This window comes from Aythya ferina (genome assembly GCF_964211825.1).
Source record: "Aythya ferina genome assembly, chromosome: 4".
Classification (NCBI taxonomy): Eukaryota; Metazoa; Chordata; class Aves; order Anseriformes; family Anatidae; genus Aythya; species Aythya ferina.
Window position 1 is genome coordinate 77,225,315 of NC_140300.1, and position 26,721 is coordinate 77,252,035.

The 26,721-nt window shown below is 43.7% G+C and overlaps 1 protein-coding gene and 2 long non-coding RNA genes across 5 annotated transcripts; 2 read left to right on the plus strand and 1 right to left on the minus strand.

Moving 5' to 3' along the window:
* Positions 1-4,386: 4,386 nt before the first annotated feature.
* Positions 4,387-22,383, minus strand: PPM1K (protein phosphatase, Mg2+/Mn2+ dependent 1K). Of its 3 annotated transcripts, XR_014692746.1 has the most exons (9): positions 22,260-22,383; positions 19,372-19,876; positions 18,700-18,800; positions 13,341-13,379; positions 11,283-11,448; positions 10,621-10,765; positions 9,515-9,649; positions 8,612-8,885; positions 4,387-6,770 (listed from the first exon to the last, which is right to left on the minus strand). XR_014692746.1 is itself a non-coding variant. In XM_084518375.1 (8 exons), exons 2-8 carry the CDS (start codon positions 19,806-19,808, stop codon positions 8,754-8,756), a joined length of 1,155 nt encoding a protein of 384 aa, XP_084374501.1. In that variant the 5' UTR covers positions 19,809-19,876; positions 22,260-22,383; the 3' UTR covers positions 4,387-8,753. The 3 variants fall into 3 exon arrangements, 2 of the variants coding, with proteins under 2 accessions (XP_084374501.1, XP_084374502.1); XM_084518375.1 differs by having other exon boundaries at positions 4,387-8,885; XM_084518376.1 differs by lacking the exon at positions 13,341-13,379 and having other exon boundaries at positions 4,387-8,885.
* LOC311436314 lies at positions 11,455-18,664 on the plus strand. The gene is made up of 2 exons (XR_014692748.1): positions 11,455-13,206; positions 13,564-18,664. It is a non-coding gene; the product is annotated as an uncharacterized lncRNA (long non-coding RNA).
* Positions 19,874-26,068, plus strand: LOC311436313. The gene is made up of 3 exons (XR_014692747.1): positions 19,874-22,217; positions 22,733-22,809; positions 23,693-26,068. It is a non-coding gene; the product is annotated as an uncharacterized lncRNA (long non-coding RNA).
* The last annotated feature ends 653 nt before the right edge of the window (positions 26,069-26,721 follow it).

Below are 26,721 nucleotides of genomic sequence, written 5' to 3' on the forward strand. Positions count from 1 at the left end.
TGAAAAGAACTGCTGTGGAGAGAAGGGTATAAGAGAGGAGCCTGTCCTCAAGACAAAAAAAAAAAAAAAAAAGGCAACGCGATGTAATGAAGCTATGTCGTCAATGGGGAGGCAGAAAGAAGGAATGAAAAGGAACAGGCTAGCGGAACGGAGACCAGGACGGGAACAGGCACATTGATCACCTCATGAAGATCGGTTTGGCCAAACTCGGCAAACTGCTCAGAGAAGCTCGTACTGAAAGTTGCTGGAAATGGGCGCAGCGGAGCTGGGAAGAAGCTCACGCTGAGAGAAGTGGAGCCATGCACACAACTGCCCCTCGCTGGTAAGCAGCTGCGCATTATGGGGAATCATACGTCCTTAGAAACAAAGACTGTCCTGGTAACCTTACAGTTTATTCTCCTTATTAACAATCAGACAGCTTATGATCCTGAAATATGGGACCAAAATAATGTCAAGGTGTGGGACTCTGCAACTAAAACCGACAAGGTTGCAATGGAATTGCTCGGCACCTGGCGAGCAGTCTCTGAGGCCTTAAAGAGCCGTGTGAGGCCACAATCACAAACGTGTGGTTTGCCAGACAGTGAGGGAGCTGCGGGCTCCTTTACTGATCTGACTGCTACACCATCACCCCCCCCCCCCACCGCTACTGCCATCGCAGGCCTTTGCTGTTACACCCCCTGGTGACCTGGACGTGCCTTTTGACCCAGGCCTCGATGGCCTTGAAAAGGAGATGGATACGCTTTTCTTCGATCTGGGAAGAACGGGATACGTAAGGCCTGAAGGCTGAGTTGCTTGACAACTTAAAGCAAGACATACTGCTCAAAAGGAATGGAAAATGGAGACTGTTAAGTCATGGAACTTAAAGGATTGTTTGTTACCTTTCCTGGTTGTACGTATGTATAGGCATACTCAGGTTTAGTATGTAAAACAATGTTCTGTATATTTAGAATGTTTGATGTTTGTGTGTGCGTGTTGGTGGAGCGTAGACTCCCCGCACACTCAGCGCTGTTTACTTGCCTTCTATACCTTTTATAAGTATAAATATTACAAAATTCAGATTGAGTTGAGACTTCATTTATAACAGTTGGAAGGGACCCATAAGGATCGTCAAGTCTAACTCCTGGCACCGCACAGGTCTATCCAAAAAGCTTTAGTCTGGGATTCAGCAATGTAAGTTCACGATGGGATGGAGGAGATGGCTTAAGTTGGATTTTTCATTGTATCAGGCAGGTTTCAGTATAACCAAATACCACTCTTAGGCTGCAGAAAGAAATGGATGCTACTCTTTTCAGAAAATGTTGTGTTATTAATTATTGCCCTTACAGCTAGAGTAGTATTAAAAGTGATTGTGACTGTATAGTGCAGAGAGGTGACAAGTAGCTGTTTTGGCAAGAGGGGTACTGTCTGGGTGAGAAGGATAGCTGCTGGGACAGGAATAGATGTGGCAAGTTGTCTTGGAGCCGAATGATTCTCTTAGAGCCTCATCTTTCATTCCTGGGGGGGTTTGGGGGAGAGAGGGAAGGCACTGAAACCTATTTTGCTTAAATCAGTTCTCTTCTGGGATGCAAGGGCAGAAGGGTGGAAGGAGCCTTATCCATCCAAGCAGCACATCCATGTGGGGAGCAGTGATGTGGTTCCTGCTGTGTTTGGGGGCTTGAGGGGTACTGGGAGTTGGGGGTAGGGGGGCGGGCTGAGAGAGACTGGCTTGTGGCATGGGTCGAGCAGACCTACAAGGCAACATCCTGTGTGGCACAGGGGGCAGCTCTGGGGCTGTGGTGTACAAAAGCCCTGCTAAGGATGCAATAGCAAAGCCACAGCCTTCTGTGAACTCTCCACTGTAAACCTGGGTCCGTGAGAATAGTGTCTTGCAAGATGGAGGGCAGCTCAAATGCTGGTGTTGGAGCCATAAAATCCTCAACAGGCATCCAGCATCCAGTTCTCCAGCACAAGATCACAGTTGGTGAGAGACATGACAGCTCGCTGCAATCATGCCTGCCTTGGGCTCCATTGCAGCTCTGTGGGGCAGAGGGACCTCCCAGGGGCAGGGATTCAGTTCAAGGGAGAGCTGCAGAGAGGTTAAAGTGCTGCATGACAGGTAACATCTTCTGGGGGAGCATAGGTTACGAATGCAAATATTGATGTATGTCTGTGCTTGCACACAGAGCAAGGCTCTTGCCCAACAGCAGTGAGGAAACCCATGTGTCATCAGCCACGACCCCTTGTGCAGGTGGGCTATGGAGAGTACGTTGATGCAGGCTGCCCTCTGCTCCGGTGAAAAGCTTCCAGCCCTTCCCAGCGGCCCAGCTTCTCTGAATGTGCCATGCCAGAGCAAGCACTGCTTTTTTGCTCTCCCACTACTATCTTGGTGAGGTTGGGCAGGGAACTGCCATGGTGCTGCTGGAACACAGCCACCTCCTTCCTCTCCAGATGGTGTAAATTAACCAGCAGGTCACAGGGACACTCATTATGGGACAAATGCTCTGATTACAGACTAACCTGGCAGCCATTTCGCAACTACTTCAAAAGGGCAGGTATGAGGAAAGGGCAAAACTGTCCACCAGGTTTCTCAACACCCTGTCTCCAAAATTTACTTGAAGCAGTGATTACAAGACCCTTACTACTGTTATATATGGAGTGGTAATTCGTGTCGAGAAAATGGTTGATATTAATAAAAAAAGGGGGAGATTTTGGGAATGTGGCCATGGGGGTTGGAAAGCCCCGTGGTTGAGATAACATTAGACTCTTAACGATGAGGCCATCAGGAATGTGAAGAGTTTAGAGGGAACAAAGAAGGGTGATTCAGGAGACTCCATGCCGTCTGGGGTTGCTTGTTCTCCAGCCATTAAGGCATGGAAGTTTCTGGGTGTTTGCTGTTGCTGTTTTATGCAAAGTTGTTTGACCAATGAAAAGTTGTTTTGAAAAGGACTGGCCCTGACAAAATAAAGCCGGCAGAGGATGCTGACAGCACAGAGATGTTTTGCACAGCCTTTGCACGGGCTGTTGCTGGCTGAATGCCTTTGTAGGCATAGCTTTGCTTATCAAAAGCTTTTTATGGCAGAGGTTAAGGCTTGGGGTTATCATGACAGTCACAACAGAGCTTGAAAAACAAAACAAATAGTTGGCAGTGTATGGTGGGGAAAAGAATATTACATTTGTGGTGATACAACTCTGGAAGCAAATTCTTTATTTAAAGATCTTTTTCAAGCATTCCAGTACAGCCTTTCTGTCCCACTGTACATTTGAGTATATGAGTTACAAATTTGAAGACAGATGTTGTTTAAAAAAAAATCAAATAATGAGGGAGGTGGGGGAAGGGAAATTAATATTTCAATAAAATGAAGTAGATTAATCATGGACAATGATTACACCAAACATAAACATCAAACCTCAGGAATTACAGACAGTCCTAAGGCAAACTGTGAAACGAACATATGCAATTCTACTTGTCTGTAGAAAGTTATGACACACGCCACTGCCCAAGCATTTGATGTGCTGGGTAAAGGGGGAACTCCAGTGGGTATTTGTGCATTAAAAACAGCAGCTTCAGAACCAAGCTGGGGAGTTGCTACAATGTATGTTCATCTGGTTCGGTACGTGATCAATGGACCTATAAGTGCATAAGTGATCTTCCTTAACAGAAATGACTATTATACCAGTTTAACTACTGTTTTGTGCTACTGCCTTAGCTAGAAACCCTGATGCCTTTGACAACAGCACATATGCCTGCTGAGACAGAAAAGGTCATCTGATACCCCAATTCGTGTAGAATCCTGTGGTTATTCTCAGCTCCTCAGAATTTTCATTTCCCCAAATACATAAAAGGCAGTAATGTCTAATTTCTCTCTCATCCCCACTCTCAACCACAAACAGTGCTACATGGTTATTCACCAACCCTGAACTTTTCAAACAAAACAGGACTAGTTGTTAAAGAGGGCAGTGCATTAAATAAGCTGTTACAGCTCACCCTCATTTCTATTTCTTGCACTACCATCACCTTCCAGACAGACCTGCTTTCCTCTATCATGGCTGCAAATGAGGTTCTACTGTAGAGAGTTCCCTCTATGAAGCATGAAACCCCGCTTTCTGGGTGGTAGAGAGACCAGGCTGCAACTCCAGTTGCAGTCTGAACAGCTCTCCTAGTAAATTCTCCACCAACAGGCCTCCTGTGCCTTCCAAGTCTTCACAATAAAAACAAGTAACAAGCTGGACAACATTTTTTGCTTTTCCATACCTGCAGACCACCCTCCTGCAGTACCTGTATGTTAGAGAAGTAGCACTGTTCCAGGAGGAGTGTTCAGGCAAGAAAATAATGCTTACTAGATAGATCTCACAGAGTTCAGAATCCAGCTCAAAAAAGGCAGGAAAAAATAAAAAAAAAAAACTTGCTGTGGTTTGTTCAGTAGGTAACCTTTAATGTTCAGTTGAGCTTACAATTTAAGAAAAAAAAATCATTCTTTTAATTGATACAACAGTTGAAAGAGAGCTAGAGAGCAAATTGAGATTCTGTTGAATTTCATTCATAATTTAAGATACAAGTAGATCCTGCAATAATAAACCCTTTTGATAGGCAACTATTGTTGTAGACAGTAGATAATTAGCTTTTTTGTTGTAGACAATTAGCTTTTATTCCCTCAGGTTAAAAGAAACCCTCTACTAGGCAAGATAATTTTGCATGTTTTTGTGGCTTCAATCTGATAATTTGTAGAGCTGCTGTAAGTAGCAGGAGGCCTGCTGACTAGGGAGGAAAAAAAAATACAAGCACACCTTCATTAGAGCAGATCAGTACTTATTTCTGGTGGGGGACCAGGTGCTGAGAGGTTCCTTTGCTGGGTATTATCCAGGGTGCTGCTAATTTGATCCCCTGGTGCCACGACGACAAGACAGTTGTGTTTACCATGACATAACTTGATTCTTCCAACTTTCATAGTCCTTGCAAAAGATTTTCAGTGCCATACACTGAGTCCCACTGAAGGCGTTGGCGAAGCCCACTCTGTTTATGTGTTATTGGTGCCCAAATAGCCCCAAAACTAAAATGGAAATGCTGGGACTATTTGAACGACTCTTCAGTAAGAAGTGTCAAATGACTGAAGAACCCATCACTGAGGACACTGCAGGTTTTGCCTGATTTCCTTGAAAAAAACAAAGTTTGGCACAGTTGCCATTTAAATCCCAAGGGAGTTTACTGTCATGGTTGCAGGAAAAGGCAAGGATGTTGTTGAGGAGAAAGATCCTGGTAGTGGCGTGTCTGTACAAAATGATGATTCTGACTGGCACTTAAGAGTCTGGCAGTGCAAAAAATGAAGTCAGAAATCCCCACAAACCAGTGTGAAGGTGCCTCTGTGCTTAATGGAGAGAGGACTGGGCAGAATACTGTGCCACTTGGCAAGGAATTTTGTCTTAATTGGTAGTTTGTTTACTTTAGAATGAGATGCAGAAAACTAGAGCGAACAGGCAGGGAACAACCTGTGCATAAGAAATGCATCTTTGTAGTCTTTTGTCAGTTGCTCATTAACTTTTGCATAGAGCAAAACAACTAGTATCTGTTAGATACATGTGCTAATTGATTTGTGAAATTCACTGGTAGCTATACAAAGTTCCTGTTTTTCACCTACTGGTAATCTTTCAACTTCAATGTGTTTTAGTGGTTCAACAGGCAGGTTGCACTGCATGCAACCTTTATTCCCATCCACTTTCAGTCACTATGTTTCAGTGTCGGGAGATGCCCCTTTGCAGCAGGATATAACTCTGAAATTAGCTCTGCTTTGAGCAGGAGGCTGCACTAGATAACACTGAACTAGATAAACTTTGTAGCCAAAGTTTTCCTGTGATTGTATAAAGGCAGTAATATCTAATCACCTCGTATTTTGGAAAGCTTTGTCTTATCCCTTCCTTTCTATAATACAGAAGCAGTTATGGATGGATCTTTCCTCTGAGATGACAACCAGTCTGTTAGAGGAAATAAAAGTGCCCAACAACTTCGTTATCTATGAAATTTTCTAACAGATAGGGAAAAAACAAAAATTGCCCCAAAATCTCCAGTTAGTATAAAAATGATTTCATTTTACATATAGGTCAATGCTTGGAAGTTATTTTAACTGCCAGGCTATTCCTCAGAGCACCTGCTCTTTATTTGCAGTGTTACTCATTACCAGCCTGCATTTCATACTACGCATTCAGCTTGGCAAGTATCCAGTACTGCTCAAAAAACCAAACACGTACTTGTCACAAACACCCCCGGCGCCCTTGACATCTTCTGTCTGGATACTGGCATTTGCCACCGAATGTGTTGATGGGTCTTGTCCAAATCCCTATGCTGCTGCTCATGCCTGTCTGACACTTGACACCAAAACTGCCTCCACAGCAACTCCCTCTGCAGAACTGACTCTAACCCTTCCTCTGCCCAGAGTAAGATGGCTACATGCTGTGGCTAACCCTCAGCTGAGAGCTATCGCACTTGCTATTTCAGCAGGTTAGCTCCTCAGTGGGAGTCACCAGTTCAGGTTGCAGTGCAAATGGGTCAAAACCACATTGCCAGCACAGCTCTCCAAACCTCTGTTAGGTGTTTCCTCTCTGCAAGTGCTCAGGATCAGGAGAGGCTGTCTCTTGCTGGTTTTACTATAAACAGGCTGTGGCGATTTTCAAACCTACCACAGGCTGGGAACTAGAAGTTCTCAATCAAAAGTGACCTTTTGCCTCACGCAAACAAGGCTGAGCCCAGGATGAAACATGTTGATCTCAGGTGAAGACTGAACCCCAGTGCTGGGGCAATTCTGGGGAGAGAGAAGGGATTATAATTGTAAACCAATGACACACTCATTCAAGATGCCTGGGCAACAGCAACAAATACAACAGAGATTTACAAATACTGATTCATGAGTTTTTTATACTTATGAACCGAATATTGACACTATACATACCATATAATACACCAAGCAATGGGACAAAATGAGCATACTCTTTAAACACAGAGAATTAATGCTGTCGGTACAATGCTGAGCTCTGCAGGGTGCTCCTAGGCCTGCAGCCAGAGGCGAGGAAGAACATGTGGAATGACTATCTGTGTTGTAACCCTGGACCTGCAAAGGGCTAAAAATAATGAAGATGCCTATGTCACACTCAAAAATGAGAATCAGACCAGGCATCTCAGAAATATTTTTCCTTGTTGTAAGGTGGTTTAGTATCAGGCAATTTTGCTCACTTCTGTTCATTTTGTTTGGCTGGTTTGTTTGGTATGTAAAATGGCATGGTTGGAAACAGCTAAAATCTACTGTTGCAAATGTGGGAAGAGCCTGATTTTTCCTCTGCCCTTATTTCCTTACAGCAGGGTGATTCAGATGCCACAGGAATTGCATGCCTGATTTTGAGCAGAGGAAGAATGAGGTCTGACAGAGCCATGCTGGGACAGCTCTTCGCCTGCTGCCAACACGCTGACACGTCACCTGCAGTCTTGTCACAGTGGCGAGCTGAGCTGGCTCAGAGCTCTGGCCTTGCTGGACACAGACTCCCAACAGAAAGGGAAGCAGATACATTTCCTTTAAGTACAAAACTACCTTTTGGTGTCCCAATATCTGACACCCACTAGAAACAAATCCCCCAAACTTACAAAGATTACTGTACGTTATTAAAATGCTCACTCATTTCTCTAGCTTTCTTGCTTTGAGCATTTTACACCTCTCTGTATACCACGAGGAGACCCAGGACATCCTGACTAACTGAAAAAAAACTTCAGCAGAGGGCAGGAAAATGCTCATATATTTATGAAGAAATAATAAACAAACTCATTTCTTAGACATCTAAGGAATCTTGAATAGAAAACTCTTTGAAATGTTTCTTTTTTTCTTAGGGGGAAAAAAGGAGAACAGAAAAAAAAAAAAAGGGACATTGAAATTGATGGGAGTCTCAGCAATTCAAAAAATGTGCTGCTTTTTCCCTCCTACACGCTTCTGTTAAGCCACTGGCACACCAAAGACAATGCAGTGCAAGGGGTTGCTGCATGGTCCACAGAGATGGTACAGGCTTTAGACCCAATTGAGAGACTTTCCTCTCTGTCCAACAGCACATGGCTGTAGCCTGCTCTGTCTCTTGGGAGCTGAAGGATGGCAGATAACATCAGTGAGAGCCTAAAGCCCTGCAAAGCAGCACTGTCTTAGGATGTTGTTCAGGAACACTGAATGCCACTGGCACCAGAATATAACCACAGACTAATTGCTTCTGAAACCTCCCCCTTGTGTTTCACCTCCTTCTGGAAACACGGGGAGTTCTGGGTGGCTGTACGGCAGAGGAAAACAACAAAACCTCTTTTTGTCTCGCTAGGAAAACTGTGTGCTTGTTCCCCTGTGGATTAATGTACAAAGAAGATGGTGCATGGCTCAGTCTCAGACTTTCACAGCTGCCAGGTAACTAAGAGTCCTAGGTAATACAGGTTGGTGTGCAACAAATGTGCAATAGCTCCAGCCTCAGGTGGAGGCCTAGAGACTTGTCTATGTGAACCAAGAGGTGTGAAGAGCTGCTGGGACTAGAAACCCAAAGAAATAGCTGCCTCAATGCCAATCTGAATAAACAAGCACAGTAAAATGCAATCAACTGCAAGCAGTAATGTGACATTACGCACCGAGGGAGCGGTGGCATCTTTCGTAACACTGAAGACAGGAGAGATGAACAAGACATTCAGCCAGTTTATGAACAGATGGATGTGCTCTCTTGTAGCGCACTGTGTCCAGATTATTGCAGGAAAGGATAGCTGTGGCAGGACTTCATGCCCACCTCCCACTGGAGGCAAAACTGCGGCTGAAGGAGAAGTTGATCTCGCCGTTTTTATACTTTCCCCATGCTCCAAAAGGCACTATGACAACCGTGCTGTTGTCCTCAGTGCCAAATTGCATTGCCTGAGAGAAGAAACAAGTTGTTAGCATCATCATCTTGCTTAGAAAGGGAAACTAGTATCTGACACATGGGACAGCATGCTCTCAGACCTGACACTTCCTTGCTTCTTCCCATCTCTAATGCTGCAGGTTCTTGTATACCTCAGAGCTTTCCATGGGATATGCCACCATTCAGAACCTTAGTGAGAAACTGACCATTTCTGTCTGTGCTGATGACATTCAGCACTGCAGTAAACTGCAGTTACTGTCCAGCACAGTTCTGTGGCTCATGAACTAAGTGCATCAATTGAAATGTCTGTATGTTTCTGGCAAGGATATGGCAAGACTCTGGGAAGGAAAGGCCAGACAACTAGACTACTGGCCATGTAAACCAGAATAGTTCAATTCACTACTGAATGCATGGTTGTGTTTTTTTTCTCTTTGAAATACAAAAAGAAAAAAAAAAACAAAAACAAAAACAAGTGCACCAAGAGTAAACAACCATTTCTTCATAGCTTAGTTTTCTGCTTTTGTCTTTGCCATGTGCTGAAAAGGACCCAACGGAGCACACTGAGCACCTGCAGTCTGTGTCATCAGTCAGCTGCATTACCTTTGCAGCAGAGCTTTGGTGCTTCGAGAAACCCTGGCATTACCTGCTCAGTAACAACATGGGCAGCTTCAGCAGGATCATGGCACTGGTTAATGAAGTCACAGATCTCCTGACTGTTCACCATGAAGTTAATACCATCTGTAGTAAGGACCAGGAAGCTGTCATCTGCATGATGTAACTGAAATAAAGGCACAAAGTATGCACAACAGTAGAGAGAGTGCTGCAAGGTAAAACCGTTGCCTTGATTTTTTTCGGTTGATTTTGGTTGGTTGTTTTTTTTGCGTTTGTTTTGTTTTTTACCTTCTGTTGCAAAGCAATTTTTCTGGGAGTTCTGCCTGTTTTGTGCATGAGAACTAACTGTTCTAAGAAGCAGCCCTCCCAATACACTGAGGCCAAAAGTCCAATGCTATATACATTGCTCAGTAAACAAAATGCTACCTTAAACTAAGGATTTCAGTAAAGACACATTAAGTGCTGCGGTCATCTCCTAAGCCCCTCAAGCCACTGCTTTGTGTTGGACTGAGAGCAAATGAACACAAAGTTCCTCATGCCCCAGGATGGGCATTGGGGAAAAATATGAAAAAGAATATGACCTAAGATGAGAGCCTTGTTTTTTTCTTCATGCAAACATGAATGCAGCTGTGCTGAATACCTAGTTGTTAACCTGTTTTCTGGACAATTGTAGAGCTATGTTAAGACGCACGTAACTGCCCTTCCCTCTTCCTTTCCTCCCAGGTGTATGACCCTTTACATATTGCACTGTTCTCAGTGATGACTTTGTATCAGTATTATCCTCAAAATTAGGTATCTGACCGCAAGCTCCAAACCATTTGACACCTTGGTATTTCAGTAATGGATATCACACATGGTCTTTCTTCACTTATCCTATATTATATTGTGATAATTGGGATTTAGAAGTTAACCTGGTTCCTGGTTGAATTTACTACTAGGTCCAAATTGTCTTCTGCCTTTAAGTGTTAATCTGAAATAACTTAATTAGAATGAGTCTTGCATTACTTCACCACTAAAAAAAAAATCAAAGATTGGTTCCACCTGTGTACACTGAGTGGTTACCACTACATGCTTTAAATATCTATGTTGCCCCTTAATCCAAATGTTGCTGTCCCTGTTAACCAGGCCTTCTTTTACCTGAACCCTTTTTGTTTCTGGCTGGGCTATCACACCACTGTTCTTAAGATCCAAATCTCCTATGCTCCGCGTCATTGCAAGTCTACCATTCACGTGTGGTTGTCCCAAACTGTTCCAGGCAACGAAACCACCAGACTTCCTGATCCTGTCCAGAGGCACAAAAGAGAAAGCAAATGTGAGTTACTGATTCAGACTGAGTTACTGATTCCCCCGTCTGTTAGCTGCAGTTTCTGCCACTCTCTGCTAATGCAGGATGGGGTACTGAGGACCTGAGCGGAAAGACTGAGATTTGTTTTCTTCTGTTTGAAGGGTTCCACAGAAGGAATGAGAAGGCTTTGTCCTGACCTGAGAACCACAGTATGTTCTTCAGGTCTTGGCTTTCACTTGGCACTCTTGCACAAGTCTTTGAACTGTGTGGTCATGGCTCGGTACCCAGTCCTAGCCATGCTGATCTTACTGCTGTGACAGTTTTTGTTCGCATAGGACTTTACAAATACCCAGTCCCCTAAATGGAAGCAAATGACGTAACAGAGGCTGTGCCACTTTCTCTTTAGCTTGGAGTGTTATGTTCATCTCCAGTCTTTTTCCCAGGTCCAACCTGGCAGCAGCACAGACTGACTGAAGCCCTTCCCCAAGAAGCCACAATATCATCCACCAGGTACCTTTCCTTCTCCTCCTTCCTTTCTGGCGTATGGTCAATAGTGAGTTTCATAGCCTTTCCTTTTCGACACAGCAGGGCACGGCTGTCTCCCACACTTGCCACAACCAATTGAATACCATCCTGGAGCAGGGCCACTGTCGCAGTGGTCCCAGAGTTCATCAGAGTTGCTACAAACATCAGAGAGAGAGAGGTTTTAACACTGCCTTAAAGCATGGGAGCATTTACAAGACAGTAACAGTGCCAATTGGTTAAACCAAAGACTTGTGCTCTACGTTACCAGTAAGTAACTGCTTTTAAGTTTAAACTAAAGCTATATATCTATTAAAAATACAGTGAGTAAACATGCATATAGGATTTAGGTAGGGGAGAGAGAGAGGAAGTGGAAAAGATAAGTATTTCTGTGCAACAACATGGCTCCATGTAAAGAGGGCTAGTGGAGTAAAAGCAGTATAAGGTGCAGTGGCTTCTTTTCAGCCTGTAGCAAATAGGTTTTACTTTCCACTGGTTCTTCTCCAGATACAGGATTATTGTCTTTATCCCTGGACACAGTGACTGCATGGATAGCCCACCATAAAGCTGACAGTTCTTTCCTTCTGTTAGGTGGTAAAGTGGGCAACTGAGTAATTGTGATTGTAGCTGCATGTTGTTCACCAGAAGAGAACCTCCAGATCATTCCCTACTGCAGTCTGTAGGGTTCTCCAGTTGCTGTCAGAATTATTAATAATCTACTTCTAGTTACCCCAGGTTTGACAGGAGACAAAGGGTTCAGCCAGCAGGCACTGGCTTTTTTGAGAAAGGGACTCAGCTCTCTTCAGACCACACAGATTTGTCGGAGGTCACAGTACTAAGCCAGAGCTGCATTCTGCTTTCTTTACATTGCAAACAAGTGTGGTCGCCTGGCAGTGGTGATTGCCTCTGGGCAATCTGCCCTCAGCACAGGTGGGATCACTTGGATTTTTGCTGCCTAGAGGGCAAGCCAGAGCTCTAGCTGCTGTCTTCCTCTTCTGACAGGGCAAGGAAGTGATCTTATCTGTGTTCAGCGACCAGGTTGGATTAACTGTTGAATGCAAACTTTCTTGTTGCAATTTCTTACAAGGGGTGAGGATGTGGGGGAAGAACATGCTTAAACTAGAAAATACCAGTCTGCCTAATTTCAGAATAGATGTGAGGTTTTATCTGCGGTGAATGAAATGCCAGAAGAACTGCCTAGCTCTCATTTTGGACTTCAATGTTTTTTGAAGGGAAGTGCACTTTTGCAGCTAGTATCACATGCAACGCTGGCTAGGGAGAGCTGGCTGGAGAACACGAAGTCCTGCTGACTTGAGCTCTGTAAGTAAAACACCTGGCTGGGAACAGCAATTGCCACAAATTCACAATGCAAATCCCTTTGGAAAGCCCTCTGTAAGCCTCTTGTAGTCTGGCGTTTTCTAGAAATTGGTTTTAAAAGCTAGCCCATTGCACAGAGAATTTTTGTGTTAATTTAGGAATGAAAATCCCTGGTTTATATTCCTACTTTCACATGAGTAATGGTTGAAGGTGTTCCCACCACTGCTTCTGTAGAACTCGGCTGCAACCATGTGCGCTCCTCCTGTCCCTGGCCCTGCAGCACTGGCCCCCAGGGTGGTGGCATGAACCTGAGACAGGACCATACAAGGCCCTGAGAGATGCATGGAGCCTTGTTGTAAGGTGAAAGCAGAGAGCTCATGAAACAAAACAACCTCTCAAAACCATATAAACTAAGCTTGTGTTATTACTTAAAACAGGTATTATTACTGCTGCGATGGCTTGGTTAACCAACTTAAGCAACAAGTTGATGGTAAACATCCACCATGGTGGCATAGAACACATCTTGGACTACGTTATAGTTGCGATGCAGACTACTGTATTCAAAACCATGCAAATGGCCGTAGCATCTGAGTATTCAGGTCAGCACTGACATCTTGCTTCTAATTGGAAGCAAGGACTAGTCTGGTACAGGCTCACTTTGAGGCATATTATGAAAATAAGGTAATAACAAGTAGCAGTGTAATCAGAAATTTTTGTAGATACAGTAAAATACCTGTTTTAGCCAACAGCAAAAAGAAGCGACATGAAGAACCTACATAAAACGACCTTGTTTATTTCAAAGAAAATAGATTTTATATAGACATCAAAATTAATGCTGCTAGTCTCCCATCTCATTACTTATTTTGGAAGTATGCTGACAAACACATATGGTTTCAGAAATGGTTACCATCCATAGTCGTTCATTCATGATTGACTGCAAATATTTGGTCATTCAGGTGAATCTGCATCTTTACAGTGCCAACTATCAAAGCCAAAAGAGCTGCTATGAGGAAGCAGAGGGATGGTACTTGAGAGCAATCGAAGATACCATACAGAATTGCAGTAATGGTCATAGCGACTCATTCCTTAGAAATGTGTACGAGCTAAATGGCTCTTTGAGAAAAATAAATGCCACTCCTGCTCACTTCTCTGGGACCAATTCACGATCTGAGTAAGGTTGAAGAACATGGATCTAATTAGACTAAAGGGATTATGTGATCTCTTGCACAGTTCCAAAACAAAGGAGTGAGGATGGGGTAACGTTTCTAATGCTTTACTATGACTGCTGCAAGGTTATTTAATAACACAAAAATATATTGCATCAGCACGTCTACCATTTTTTAAAATTAAAGGGTTTATCTTGTTTACCTAGCAGTATCACTATAAAACTAAGATCTTTCAATAGGTTTTTAACACTCACTGGACATTTTTTACTGCAAGTCATCTCAACTAATGTGACAAAGAGGATGTGTGAACCTTCCAGTAGTCCAGGCTAGGAACCGCCAGACTCCTTCACCTGGGACAAAATTCAGCAGATCTCTCTTTCCACTGAAGCCCAGCATATAGTGTCCAGGGCCTCCAGTTCTAGAGCTGCTGACCAGGTACAGTGTCTGCCACAAATAACACGTACACAGAGGCAAATAGGAAATTGACCCAGGGACTTTGTTCAAACAAAATAAACCTGCAACACTGGAGATGAAAGAATAAGGGCTGCAAAACAGGGGAGGGTAGTGACTTTGGGTTTACCCACGCGGTCTTTTGCAGGGTATACAGGAAGTCCTGATGAGCTGTGTGAAGTCCAGTTTGGCCATATTTGAGACTTACACATGCATTTTGCCCAGGGATGGGAATTGCTGCCACTCTTGCTTTGTCACTAAAACTGTGTGTCAAAACCAGTTGTTCTTCAGTCCAAAACAAAGCTTTTTTTTTTTTTTTTTTTTTTTTTTTTTTGGCGGGGGGGGGATGTTGGTAAGTAACCAATTGCTAAGTCAACCAAACAAATACATTGGTGTAAGATGTAGCTGTCTCATGTATGGTAACAGCAGCCACTGTACAGAAAATTTTCAGAACAAAATACAGCCCAATCTGTTTTCTCAAGGTAGTTTTCTAATAAAAATAAATATCAAACAAAAATGGAGAGTTCAGACCAGTACCAACTAAAATGGAGCCATTTTAATGAAGGGTGCTGAATGACTTATTCTGACCTTTGGCCAAAATGCAAAGAAACACCCCTGTAATATTGTAATTTGCATCTTCTACCTCGATTAGATAAGAGTTTTAACCCTTGGCTAAAAAAGCTGTCTTTGTGTTGTTGATGTTATGCAATACTTAAGCAAAATTTCTGCAGCTCTCCCTTTTCCTCAGTGTTGCAGGTTAACATATTAAAAGAAAGAATAATCACGTGCTTGAATTATAAAACAAAAAACTACTTTTTAAATTTAATTCTTTTTTAAGACTTTCGCTGTTTACTCAGCACGCTGTTTACTCAGTAAGTTGCAGGAGTGCCTTTCAAATATAGAATCATCAGAAAATACTTGACTAAGTTTTATTAAGATGGCTATTCCAGAAGTGACTAGCAATGTGATTAGAGTTGGGTGCACTGAATGTGGAGGGCGATGGAAAGCATGCTGGCCTGTTGTTTTCTTTGCATGGGGGATTGTGCCTGCAGTCAACAGAAGCAGTTGCAGTACCTTAAAGGACCGTATTAGGCTGGGACAGGGTTTGTTTCCTGTTTCTCCAGAATGATGTTCTAACTGCCTCGAGCACATGGTTCACTTGTTTATTTCTGTCCCTGCTCAGGAAAGCTATTCAGCTTTTACGTTTTTTTTTTTTTTTTTTTTTTTTTTTTTTTTTACTACCAGTCAAAAGTAACAGAAAACTCTGTCCATCTCTGTTAGTGGTTGTCACATGGATAATGATATGGTTGTTCATTGTGAACTCTCTTTACTGTATACTGTATGTTAAATAAGCTGGGATTTAACAGTGACTGGATATATTTGAATGTGTGGAAGTGAAATAAAGGGAGTTTCCAATAAGATATCAAACACTGTGCTTCAAGGCTCAGGCATATCTCTGAGCTCTTAATTATGAGAAATGATTTATGTGGGGGACAGCTTATCCCTGATATGCCAGAGGAAGTTCCTTATGCTTTTGTCTAAAACTGTCAGAGGGGATACTGGAACGGTCTGCAGGTCAGTATAGCAGTCCAGCTGCACGAGTTAACCTGCATGCCAAGCACAGCAGCAATATTGGAACGCATACGTACACCTATATTTTTTATTGAAAGCTCAAAGAAAGTATTACTGTACATATTTTCCAATTATAATTGCAAATAACTTCAAGCAGCAGTGTTCTTGAACACAGAGCTAAATTTTCTGACAACACATGTCTCTAGTCCTATTACATGTGTGCCAAATGTTCTCCCCCCCCCCCCCCCCCCAAATATTATTATAAACGTTGTGCTAGCCAAAATCCATGCAATTTTGGCTCTAGAGGTTTGTCCTGGGAATCATGGTCCTTGTAACAGCCAGGCACATGTTAGATGTTTTCAAAGCAGAGTAAAGATCATGACCAAGTGCTGTATCTTTCACAGATGCAGTGAAAAGGAGCGTACAAACTCTGGCAGGCATATCAGTGGAAACAAGACTAAGCTATTTTTTGCACTTGATGAGCTCTGGCAGAGATTCATAAAGAGGTTGGTCTTGATGAGCATCCAGCGTATCCCAGATACCTGGTGTTATGCAACCAACCACCATTTTCAAAAAACTTGGGCAACTCTCTTGAACATCACTTCTAGAATAGCCACGGTTATTCGGATTTTTTGCCAGGAAACTAAATCAGTTTGGAATTAGTCTTCTAACAAGGATATATGCAAAGCATTGAATCTTATGTAACTTTAAAAACAGAAGCAGCAACAAAAACATAAGCACCAAATAGTCATCAGAGTATTGAACTTTTTATGAAGATAAACAAAAAGCATGCCTTGTTCATAAATCTGCACTTGTCTGTGCACAGTGCTGCTCCACTCTTTCCCTTATAGCTTGATTTCCAGCTGGGCAACCGTCCGAGAGCACTGGGCACTTCCAGATCCTGCTGGCTCCTGTGAGAGCATGCAGGCATTCAGTCTACCTAAGAAACGCTGAGTACTTTGCAGAACACGGCCACAGCAGATGTTAAATGATCGCTTTTCCCCTTCATGTTTTTGAACCTCGAACTTTTTTTAATAAAGAGGGTTTGTTTGATGTCTTGATAGCTGTTATATAAATTTGCTGGCATTTGCGTTGTTTCAGTAAGGGGCCCTACTTAGCGAGTTAAATGGTATGATAAAATGCAACAAGTAGTTCCAAAATGCTCAGCTTGCTGCACAACTTGTATGTCAAATATTTTCTTTGTTCATTTCTTCAAGTCTCAACTACAAAATGCTATAATCAGAAACTGTGTTCAGAACAACAAAGTATAGTATACTCAGTATGGTTGCCAAACATCCTTGTCAAGGAGTTGCTCTGAAACTTGACAATGGTCACAGGAATGAGGAAAACCAAGAGCTGTCTTAATAACGAAGGGCTGGGGTGGAGTACAAATAAAACTAATTACCATGTTACTAAAAACAGAAAGGTCCCAATCCAGTGAAGCACATAAGCTTGTATTCAGATGTTTTCTTGAAAATGGGCTTCCAATATAATGTGGAAGGAAACTCTTGGATGCAAAAGCTTATTGGCTCTACTGATAAGCCTCGCATTAGCTCTGCAGAAACTGACTTGATAGGTCAAAAATCATTTGGGATTCTTTACCACATTTTTTTAATAATAGAGATTGTCTTGACTATAAAATATAATATAATGCAGAAAATAACTTGACAGATAAAATTCCACCCTTTTTAAGGGCTGCATTTCAGAACCTGGGACTTCTTTTCCTGGTACGTTAGTTTGCATCAGGTAAGAGGAAGGATGTACTTCCCTCATAGTGCTGCAACAGCCACGCTTCCTGCCCTGCCAGTAGATGTTTAAGTCTAAGTAGGTTTGTGTAGAACTTTAAGTGCAGGAAACCACTCCAATAATAGATTATTTTCACTTGCTTAAAGAAGTAGCCCAAAAACATGGTATAACTTTAGTTCCTAAAGGACTTGTTGGTTTTATGTCTTTCTTGGACAGAAAGCTTTTCCCATTTATGCTCTTATAGAACCACCTGCTGTATCACTAGCATCTGCAGCAGCTCTCTGCGACACTTTGTTGTTGGTGGTGGTTTTTGTTTTTTGGTTGGTTGTTTGGATTTTTGTTTGTTTTGTTGTGTTTTTTGTTTTTTGTTTTTTTTTTTTTTTACATAGTGGGTGAACTAACTCTTGAAGTAGTATCGTATTGCAGAGGAAACTCTTGTGACAGAAATGGGACAAGGACCTTCCCAAATTACTCCTGATAAGCCCCAGGAGCTTTAACTGGAACTTCAGACGTGTGTAGTCTCTAGACATATACAGGAGAACTTGATGAACAGCCAGGACTAAGAAATCTAAAAGTGCTAGTGCTGGCTTTACCACAGCCAACCTTGTTTTCCTCTTGACTGCTGTTTTCCCTTTCATACTCAGCTACTCTGTTGATTCTCTCTGTGCAGAAGCAGTACTGGTTGTATTAATTGTGGCTTACATTCCTCCTTGACTGCAACGGCCAAGTCAGAAAGGGGAACTTTTGACAGTGTTCCTTTCAGCTCAAGGGAATAACAGCTCTTCAACAGGGACAAAAAATATATGAAAAAATTATCACCCAGGAAAGTTATGCTGCTTGCTAATTTAAATCACTGCTTGCTAACTTGAGAAATGCTTTTCTGGACAGAATCATAGTAACAAAAAATCAGTTAAGATTATACCGAAACTCAGATTAATAACTTCCCCAGTAAATTTGACCTAGACTTCTTACAGCTTTTTCATTTTTAGGCAGGTAAAGCATAATTGTTTCGTTTGCAGTAAGTGAATAGAGAAAAAAGCTATGTTAAATAAAACTGTTTTCAAGAGGTTTTTAGGATGTCTTAGTTCAAAACTATTGAGCAGGTAAGAAAATAGTCTTACCCCACACCTCTAAGAGAACAGACTATTTTTTACCTACCGTCAGCAGACAGATGAGCATGCCTTTCATATGCATTGTTTATTTCTAGAAAAGCATTGTTCAAAACGTTTTCCAAGTTTTCCTCCTGAGCAAGAAATTCTCTGGAAACAAACAAAAGAATTACTGTTTTTTTATGAGAAATATTCACCTTAACCGATCTCTTCTGTAGACTTCTTTCCTCCCTGATTAATGCTGGATTACACTGAAAAGGTAATACTGTTTTATTAACAACTTGCACTGGAAGCACCATCTTGTAATTTTGTAAATAGATCAAGTGCTTCTTCCAACACCCACGCATGTGACATGGAGCTCCAGAGGAGCATCAACAAGCTGTGCAGGTCAGCAACTGCAGTGCCCCCCACCTGACAAGGGACAATTCACATGCTCTGTGTTTCCAGCCCTTTCCTGGAAGGTGGATACAATCACATTCTCTTTTCTCATTTTTGCAGGCTTGTTCCATGGGGCAGGGAGTACACAGAGAAGTACTCGATGCCATGTCTGTTGTTAAGGGAAGTGTTCACCATCTGGTGTTTCTGCTGCCCCTTTCGGACTAAGTGGCTGTATAACAGAGGATGACTAGCAGCAGCGTGTCATCCACAGTTCGTTTTTGGCCCTAAAGAAGGAAGCTCTACGGTAAGTCATTTGCCACATGTTCACTCAACCCACGCTTACTTGATATATTTTTCCATGTTCTTAGCACAGAATTCTGCTGCCGCCACCCCGCCATGTCCATCATAAACTGCAAAGTACAGGACATCCTCTGTCAGCTGAGCATAATCAAAGCGGTCTTCGTTTTCCTTCCGCTTGCCAATATGACTAGCACAGCCCACATTGCTCAGGCTGACTTTGGGAATTGGCGTCCCATACTTTATGCTTGGTGGGAGGAGAATAGGTTCGTCAATGCGATTGTCCCAGATGCCAAATGTGTCCCATGTGGCAGGTCGCCCACTCCCATCTGGATCGAAGCGGGATGCACGACGTTCAGAGGTGGAACTGTAGCACTCAACCGTTGGACGCTTCTCGTCTTGCAAGAGGCGGGACGTCAGAAGGGCTCTCCGTACTTGATACCCTCCGTTTCTTACCAAATGGATTAAAGCAGCTGTTGACATAACTTGTCTTCACAGAGAATCGTAGGAACGAACAAATGTTCAGCAATAAAAGACAGTGGCTGGAATGTCTAAGAACAAAGAGAGAATCCATCAAGAAAGAAGCAGCACAGGAAGGGGGATTTTCAGTTATATCATTCAGGAAACAATTTCACAGTCAGAGGTTGCTAATCATGCATGGCACAGCACTGCCTAGAAGAGACTACAGAACGATCTGCATGACTCATCGAGAAACAATCCTACACAGATCAGCCGACATCTACAGTTCTAATAAGGAATGCTGCAGATAAATCGAAGTAAGGAATCCTCCATCAGGATAGCCTGTATTTTCAGAGGTAGCTAAGGTTGTGATGGAGCTAGTGAGAGTGATAATGACTTTGTTCCAAGAGCTGACTTCCTGCATAAGAGATATGACATTACGTTCTGTTTCATTTCATTAGTACTTGCATTTTACTTGTCAAAACAGACTCGGGAAGTGAATTGTGATTTTTATTTTTTTTCAGGCCAGGAACCACTAAGAGTGTATCCATAGATATGTACAATTACTCACTTGAACTTCACAAAATGGAGCCCATGCAGCTCTGAGCTTTCTGTCTGGCCTGATGTTCTCTACTCAGACCCAACCCTGAAATGGAATCCCTTGGGAAACAAGGAGACCAAGTTCTTCCACTGACTTTTATTTGGATGTCTTTTCTGGTCCAGATGCATTAAACGCACCAGCTGGCTTAGCACAGCTAGAAACTGATTAATGCTTATTCATCTAGGATGCTGAAAAATACAGAGATCATCTTATTTAACCATTTGCAGAATAATGCTTAACATGATGAAAGTCAAACAAGCTGGGGTGCATTGGGTAATAAGTCCACATTGTTGCACCAGATAAGTTTGAACTGGACCACCAGATCCCTGAAACTAAGCTTGCTAGGTTTTCAGCCAGGAATTGCTCTTGTTATTGCTAGATGTTTGTGGGTGTGTTGGGTAGTTATCGAGAGCAGAATTACAAGTGAAAGATGTTCTATACTGTAATGAAGGGATTAAAAATAAACAGGCTTGTGATGAACGCTAATGCATCAAATGGCACAAATATCTGATGTAATCCAGCGGCAAAGAGCAAGCAATACATGTACTCCTGAAACACAGTTATTCAGGGCTGGAGCAGCCTGCTGTTGTATTCCAGACAGCAATTGCAGCTCTGGTTTTGAAATACTGGTTTAAACTATTTTTTTTTAAATCCTGCACAAAATCTGTGCTTGCAGAAATTTTCAGTCAAAGGTAGGTTTGTAAGCAGTTGCTTTATTAGAAGATGGCTGTGACATGAGCTTTCTGCAGGCCTACAGTAAACCTGTCATTCACAGCTCAAAGCATATAGTTCTAGATGCCTCTTGGCTTATCTTGAATACACTTCCTTATGTGAGGAAATATATGTATTTATTTATCATTTACAGCGTAACAGTTCACTCAATAAATATCAGACAAGCTGGGAATCAATATTGTAACAGATGAAATTGGCCTTGGCTACCAGCTGAGTGCAACTGACCAATGTCAATTTCAAGTGATCTTCCATTTTATTCCTGGATGTCTGCAATATCTCACCCTTATTTCACTATACTCACGGGTGCTTAATAACTCATTTACTTTCTTGACTGTTTATTTTCTGTTGCCCTTGACTCACAGCAACAGTATGTTGAAGCACAGCATGACAAAATTCAAAGCCTGCCAACTTAGGAAACCTGCACTCAGATTCACTTCCGTCAGCTTGAAAGAACATGAAAAACTAGCTATATTTAAACTTCCCAGTATCCACAGCATGATTTGGAAGATTAATCCAAAATAATTAATTAATGTGTTTATTCCCATCAAACAGATCTCTCAAAAGTCCTTTTTCTCCAGGCAAGTACAAACAGCAATGGCTGGCTTTTCTCTGCAAGCAAGGAATAGGAAATGGAGCTGTAACTGCCGTGATGTAAATAGTTAGGCTTTCAGCTGGCTGGAGCACAGGCTGTACTTTCCTAGCGGATACGTTGCCAAACCCTGAGCAAGTCTATCGGGGACAAACAAGATGAAGGCATTGTAAAAGGCAGTGCTGGTGCTACAGCCCAAGTGCATGCAGCAAGGCTGTAGATGCTCCATCTGATCCTGATAGTCTGCACCTATTTAACCTACAAAAAATAGTTTTTCTAGATAGCCTAGAACATGCAGTAATTGCGGTTAATGATTAAGCCATAGTTCAAGCTGTATGGTGCCCCTTTGGCAGGGTGGCAGCTTCACGGCAGATGGAAAGTCTCCATACCGAGATGAAAGAAAAAAGGAAAACAACACCGCAACCCAAGAAGAAAGAATGCATGCCTGGCGCCCCACTGAGCTGAATACTTGCAAACCGGGACGCGAACCCCTCAGCACGCCCTGAATAAGGTGAGCTTCCCCTGCCGCCCCCCGCCGCGCCTCACCGCTCACCTCCTCCTCCCGTGCCCGGCAGCCGGCGGCGACGAACGACGCCTCCCCCAGCCTGATCCGAACACAGGGCGCTGCTCCCGACCGCCTTCCCCGAGGCCGCCGAGCCCAGCAGCCCGGCCCCCCTCAGCCCGGCCCCTCGCCGGCCCAATGGCGGCGGCGGCGGCGGCCGAGCCCCCCCCGCCGCCCACACCCTGCCTGTGTCAGCGCCGGGCGCCCGGCCCAGGCGGGGCTGTGAGCAGCTGAAGGAGATCCGAACAGAAAAAGGACGGGAAGGGAGAAACCGTTTTGGTGTCCTTTGAGTGCCTGGTTCTCAGGCTGGTACGCTGTGTTCCTGCAGGGGGTGTGGCATCCCTAGCGTGCTGCTAATGCAGAACGAAGGCGTGCTGGGCCGGGGTGGCGGTGGTACGGCTTCAGCAGACGCCCAGGCTGCGGTCTGTTCCCAGTGCTGCCTCTGACACGGTTTTCCTTCCTAGGAGAAGACGCGTCAACTGTGCATCAGCCACCGTAGGACTCGCCTCCGTCCATCTTGGACAGCTTGGTTCTGTTACTGGTAAAGCTTAGAAATAAAATCCTGCGTCTAAACACCGTATAGATTCTGGGAAGGTCAGATAAAAAACACAATTTAGACAGCCGTTTATTAAAGCAAAGGTCATGTTTCTGTACATAGCAATCCCATCTTTTCTGAAAAGATCACTAGTAACCAAATGCTTGTTTTACATGCTTGAAACTTTAAATGGCTTTTGATTTTTCAGGCAGCTTATTGGGAAACAGAAGTAGATTATTTCTGTGCTTTTATGCCCTATTCTTACCTACAGGATAAAGAAAGTTAGGATAGGATGCTCCTAGCTGCTTGCATTCTGCCTTTGGCATTCTCCATTCATAGAGTGTGAGTGGTACAAGCTGAATTTGCCCTGCAACTTGTTACATTGTGAAGCCCCGGTTAGGGGCTGCAGTGCTTGAAAATAGTGCTGTATGTGGATCAGTTGCATGGCATGAGGCATGCACGTTGAAAAGCCACACTGCTTGGCTTGCACACAGTGCCTTGCTGTCCTGCAGCTGTGGGTGTGTGGGAAGCGTGCTGCTGCCTGCCATGCTCACCACTGCAGGGGGGTGCAGGGCTTTTTTCTTCCTCAGACTCCCATGTACCCCTGCTCAAAGGGAAAGAAAGTGATTGTGAATGGCAGTTGCTTTTATAGAGCTGTTAAGTGCAGCTCTTAACTGAGCACAGCTTGTATTCCTTTCTGGTCATTGACCTGTGGCATCTGGGGCGTTGGATATCCTATCCTTCAGTCTCCTACTGAATATTTAGGATCAGCAGGAATATAAAGTTCTGAGTGGGGTTACTGGTGGAGAATCATTTGCAGAGTCATTAATGTAAAGAAGCACCACTTCAGCCCTTCTCCGCTGCTTTACAGTTATTTATTTTTTTTTAGATTTTAGATTGCTTTTCCTGTTTGGAATGGACATCTGGGATTCAAGTCCACTTCAGCAGAACTGACTTGAGGATCTTAAAAGGAACATTATTCAGGTGAAAAACACTTCACAGCGAGGGCATTCCCCTAGCATTTGACACCATCTGGCTGTGAGCCTGACTGGATACCCAGGTCATGCTGGCATCCTGGGGTTAGACTGCTCCCTCTCTGCTCCTGGCTGCAAGGAACAAGCAGCAGCTTGTTCTTGCTGCTGCAGACACAGGAGTAACTTTCTCCTGACAATACCTCTCTGTTACCTGACCATTTAATTGCTGTAAAGCTTCTGTGTGAGGCTTCTTTCTTAAAGCATTGAGAGGCAGGCCCAGCAAAATTTGTGAAAGCTGCCTGCCATGGCCTCTGAAAGTATGGTGCTCATCATGGGGACTTCCTTCACTCTGCCCTGGCTTGCAGGAGGTCTGGCTTTCTGCATCGTTTCTGCATGTCCTACCAGTAGATGCCTAAAGAAAATAAAATCAGAGGGATAGGCAGCTTCTCTGGCTTCTGGCCTGAGCTAAAATTGGATCAAGTATTCAAGAGGGGAGAAGAGGAAATGCAAGCACCCATGTCTCTGAGAGTTGCTGTGACTGAAATAGCCCACGTGTTGACCTTCAGAGCTGGGCTGAAGCACCACTCAGCTATTTGCTCTGGCCACCTGCTGGGTTAAGCTGGAACAAGAACGCAGATGCGAAAGAGTAGAACGCGCACCTCCTCATTTGGCTTTCGAAAGAAAATGGACTAACAAGTTACTCTAGCGAACGGTTTGGGGTTGATTGGGCAAGTTCTCCTGATTCTGGGAACTTGTCAGGACTACCTGTCTTCTCTTTCTAATGTCATTTTTCATAATACTCACTGCAAACCGTTGCCAAATCTGAAAAAGTTACAGGGAGGTCGCCTGTGATGTCTTTGCATCACTCTGGAAAGGGGGATGCGTTGCACAGAGGTGCGACTCTTTTTCTGTAGTCTCTCATCAAAACTTTCCGGGTAAATGGATCCTTCAGCCCGTTGGATATGGATGACCTGCAGGGTTGTCTGCCATTCACATGATAGGGATAGCTGCAGAGCAGGTACTGAGTGGGAAGGAGATCCGAGCAACAGCTAATGTTGCTGTCAAGAGTACCGTGGTATGGGAGCAGCTGGTGACAGGATGCAGGAGGAGAACTCGATGAGAAGGAGCTGCTCTGCAAGGTGGAGGCAGGCAATGACCCAAGAGCAGCAAAATCAGCAGGGGAAGGTGGGATCGGGGCGGGGGGTGGTGGGTTGTTAGGAATGTTAAGAGAGGAGGAGCAGCTGACAGGACGACATTTCCTTTTCCTACAGAGGGAGATAATGATGGAAAACTGGCCCCAAGGAAACGCTTGCCATTTGCCATTCAGTCTGTAAAGCTGCACGCGTGTCTTCCTGAGAACGGCTGCACGTGTGTGGTGTCGCAGTCTGTGAGCTGCTTGGGCAGGGATCTCTCCATGCGGGGTGGCGAGTCCCCAGGAAAGCCATCATCTGGCAGAAGAAAGCCCAGGGGTAAGAAGCCTTCTTACCAAACTCAGAGGTAAGAAGCCTTCAAACATACAGGGACCCCAAACTTGTACATGTATTCCAAAGGTGCAAGACAAACATCCGTGGCACGAACAAGGACGGCTTCTCAGAGGTAAGCAGCATGCCCTTTGTTTCCCTGTCCTCTCAGGAGCCCTCCTTATGCTCTTTGGGCATGCTTGAGGCCCTTAACACTCATTTTCTCCTCTACTTAGCATTCACAGTCCCTGCTGTGGGCAATAATTGCCTTGGGTGACCTGAAAATTAAACTGATATTAATGTTTTAAAGAAAAGGTACCGAGAGAGGGAGTTAGGAGAATCTTATCAAGTAGAGATAGAGCACTGACAGCATTAAACTAGGATGCTACTCAGTGTCTTTGCTAACTATGGTGCATTGTGCAAATTAACTAAAGCAAGAAGCCCCTTACCAAGGTCAGTCTCCTAATAAGAGTATGAACCTGTCTTAAGAAACTGGTTCTGCGGATGGACAAGAGCCAAGGAGCAACTGAGTCTGCGCAAAGACAAGAGGTCAACTAGTGGTGATGAGGAAGAGTCATCAATCTTCATCCCCATGACTCCCCACGGCCACCACCAGAATACACTGCGCAAGCGCAGATGGGAGGAGTTTATGGAAACGACTCCTTGGAACTAATTTTAATATGAAGTGGGGTCAGGTTATGAATATGTATACATGTATTGTGAAAAGTCATGCATATGTAACTCTTACCAAGGCAAATTGCTGTGTCAGGTGTGCATGACTACCCCCTGTGCTGCCCAGTGCTGAATAAACATACCTACTTTACAATCTTATTGATTGTGTAGTCCATTTTCCACAAGTCAGTATAGCGCTGAAGAAGCTTCCAGGGTGAAGTGTAGTTGCACTACACAAAAGACCTCAAGGTCTCCAACCTTAGATGTTGATCACACCGGGGAACCTGGCATGCTGACTCCAAGAGGAACAGCAGTATGGAGTGCAGAGCAGAGTGGAGGTGCTGTGGCTAGGCTCTGTGACGAGATGGGAACTTGGTTGTTCTTGTACATAACTGAGACTGATTTCCAGTGGAATAACAGTGCTATGGGGTGCACTCAGACCCTGAGAGCAAAGATACACTCATTTTGGAAAGACTCTGAAATGGGGTGGAAGGAACAACAGAGATGGACAGTTTTACCTCAGGGCCACCGAATTTATTTGGGCAAGTTCCAGAACAAATTTTTGAGCAATTCCAGCCTCCGGAGGAGGTGTTCCTGTTCCTCTTGCAATATGCAATGAGGACCAAGCATACCCGGACCTTCTTAATAATTAAAACAAAAAACAAAAAACAAAAAACAAAAAAAAGTTTTTTTAAAAAAAAGGCAACACAGGGGCAACCTCTGCCCTAAGTTGTGTAAGCGCATAAAACTGTGAGTGGAGGTTTGTTTTTTGTTTTTTTTAGCTCGCACATCAGCGCTGCTCCGGAAAGCCG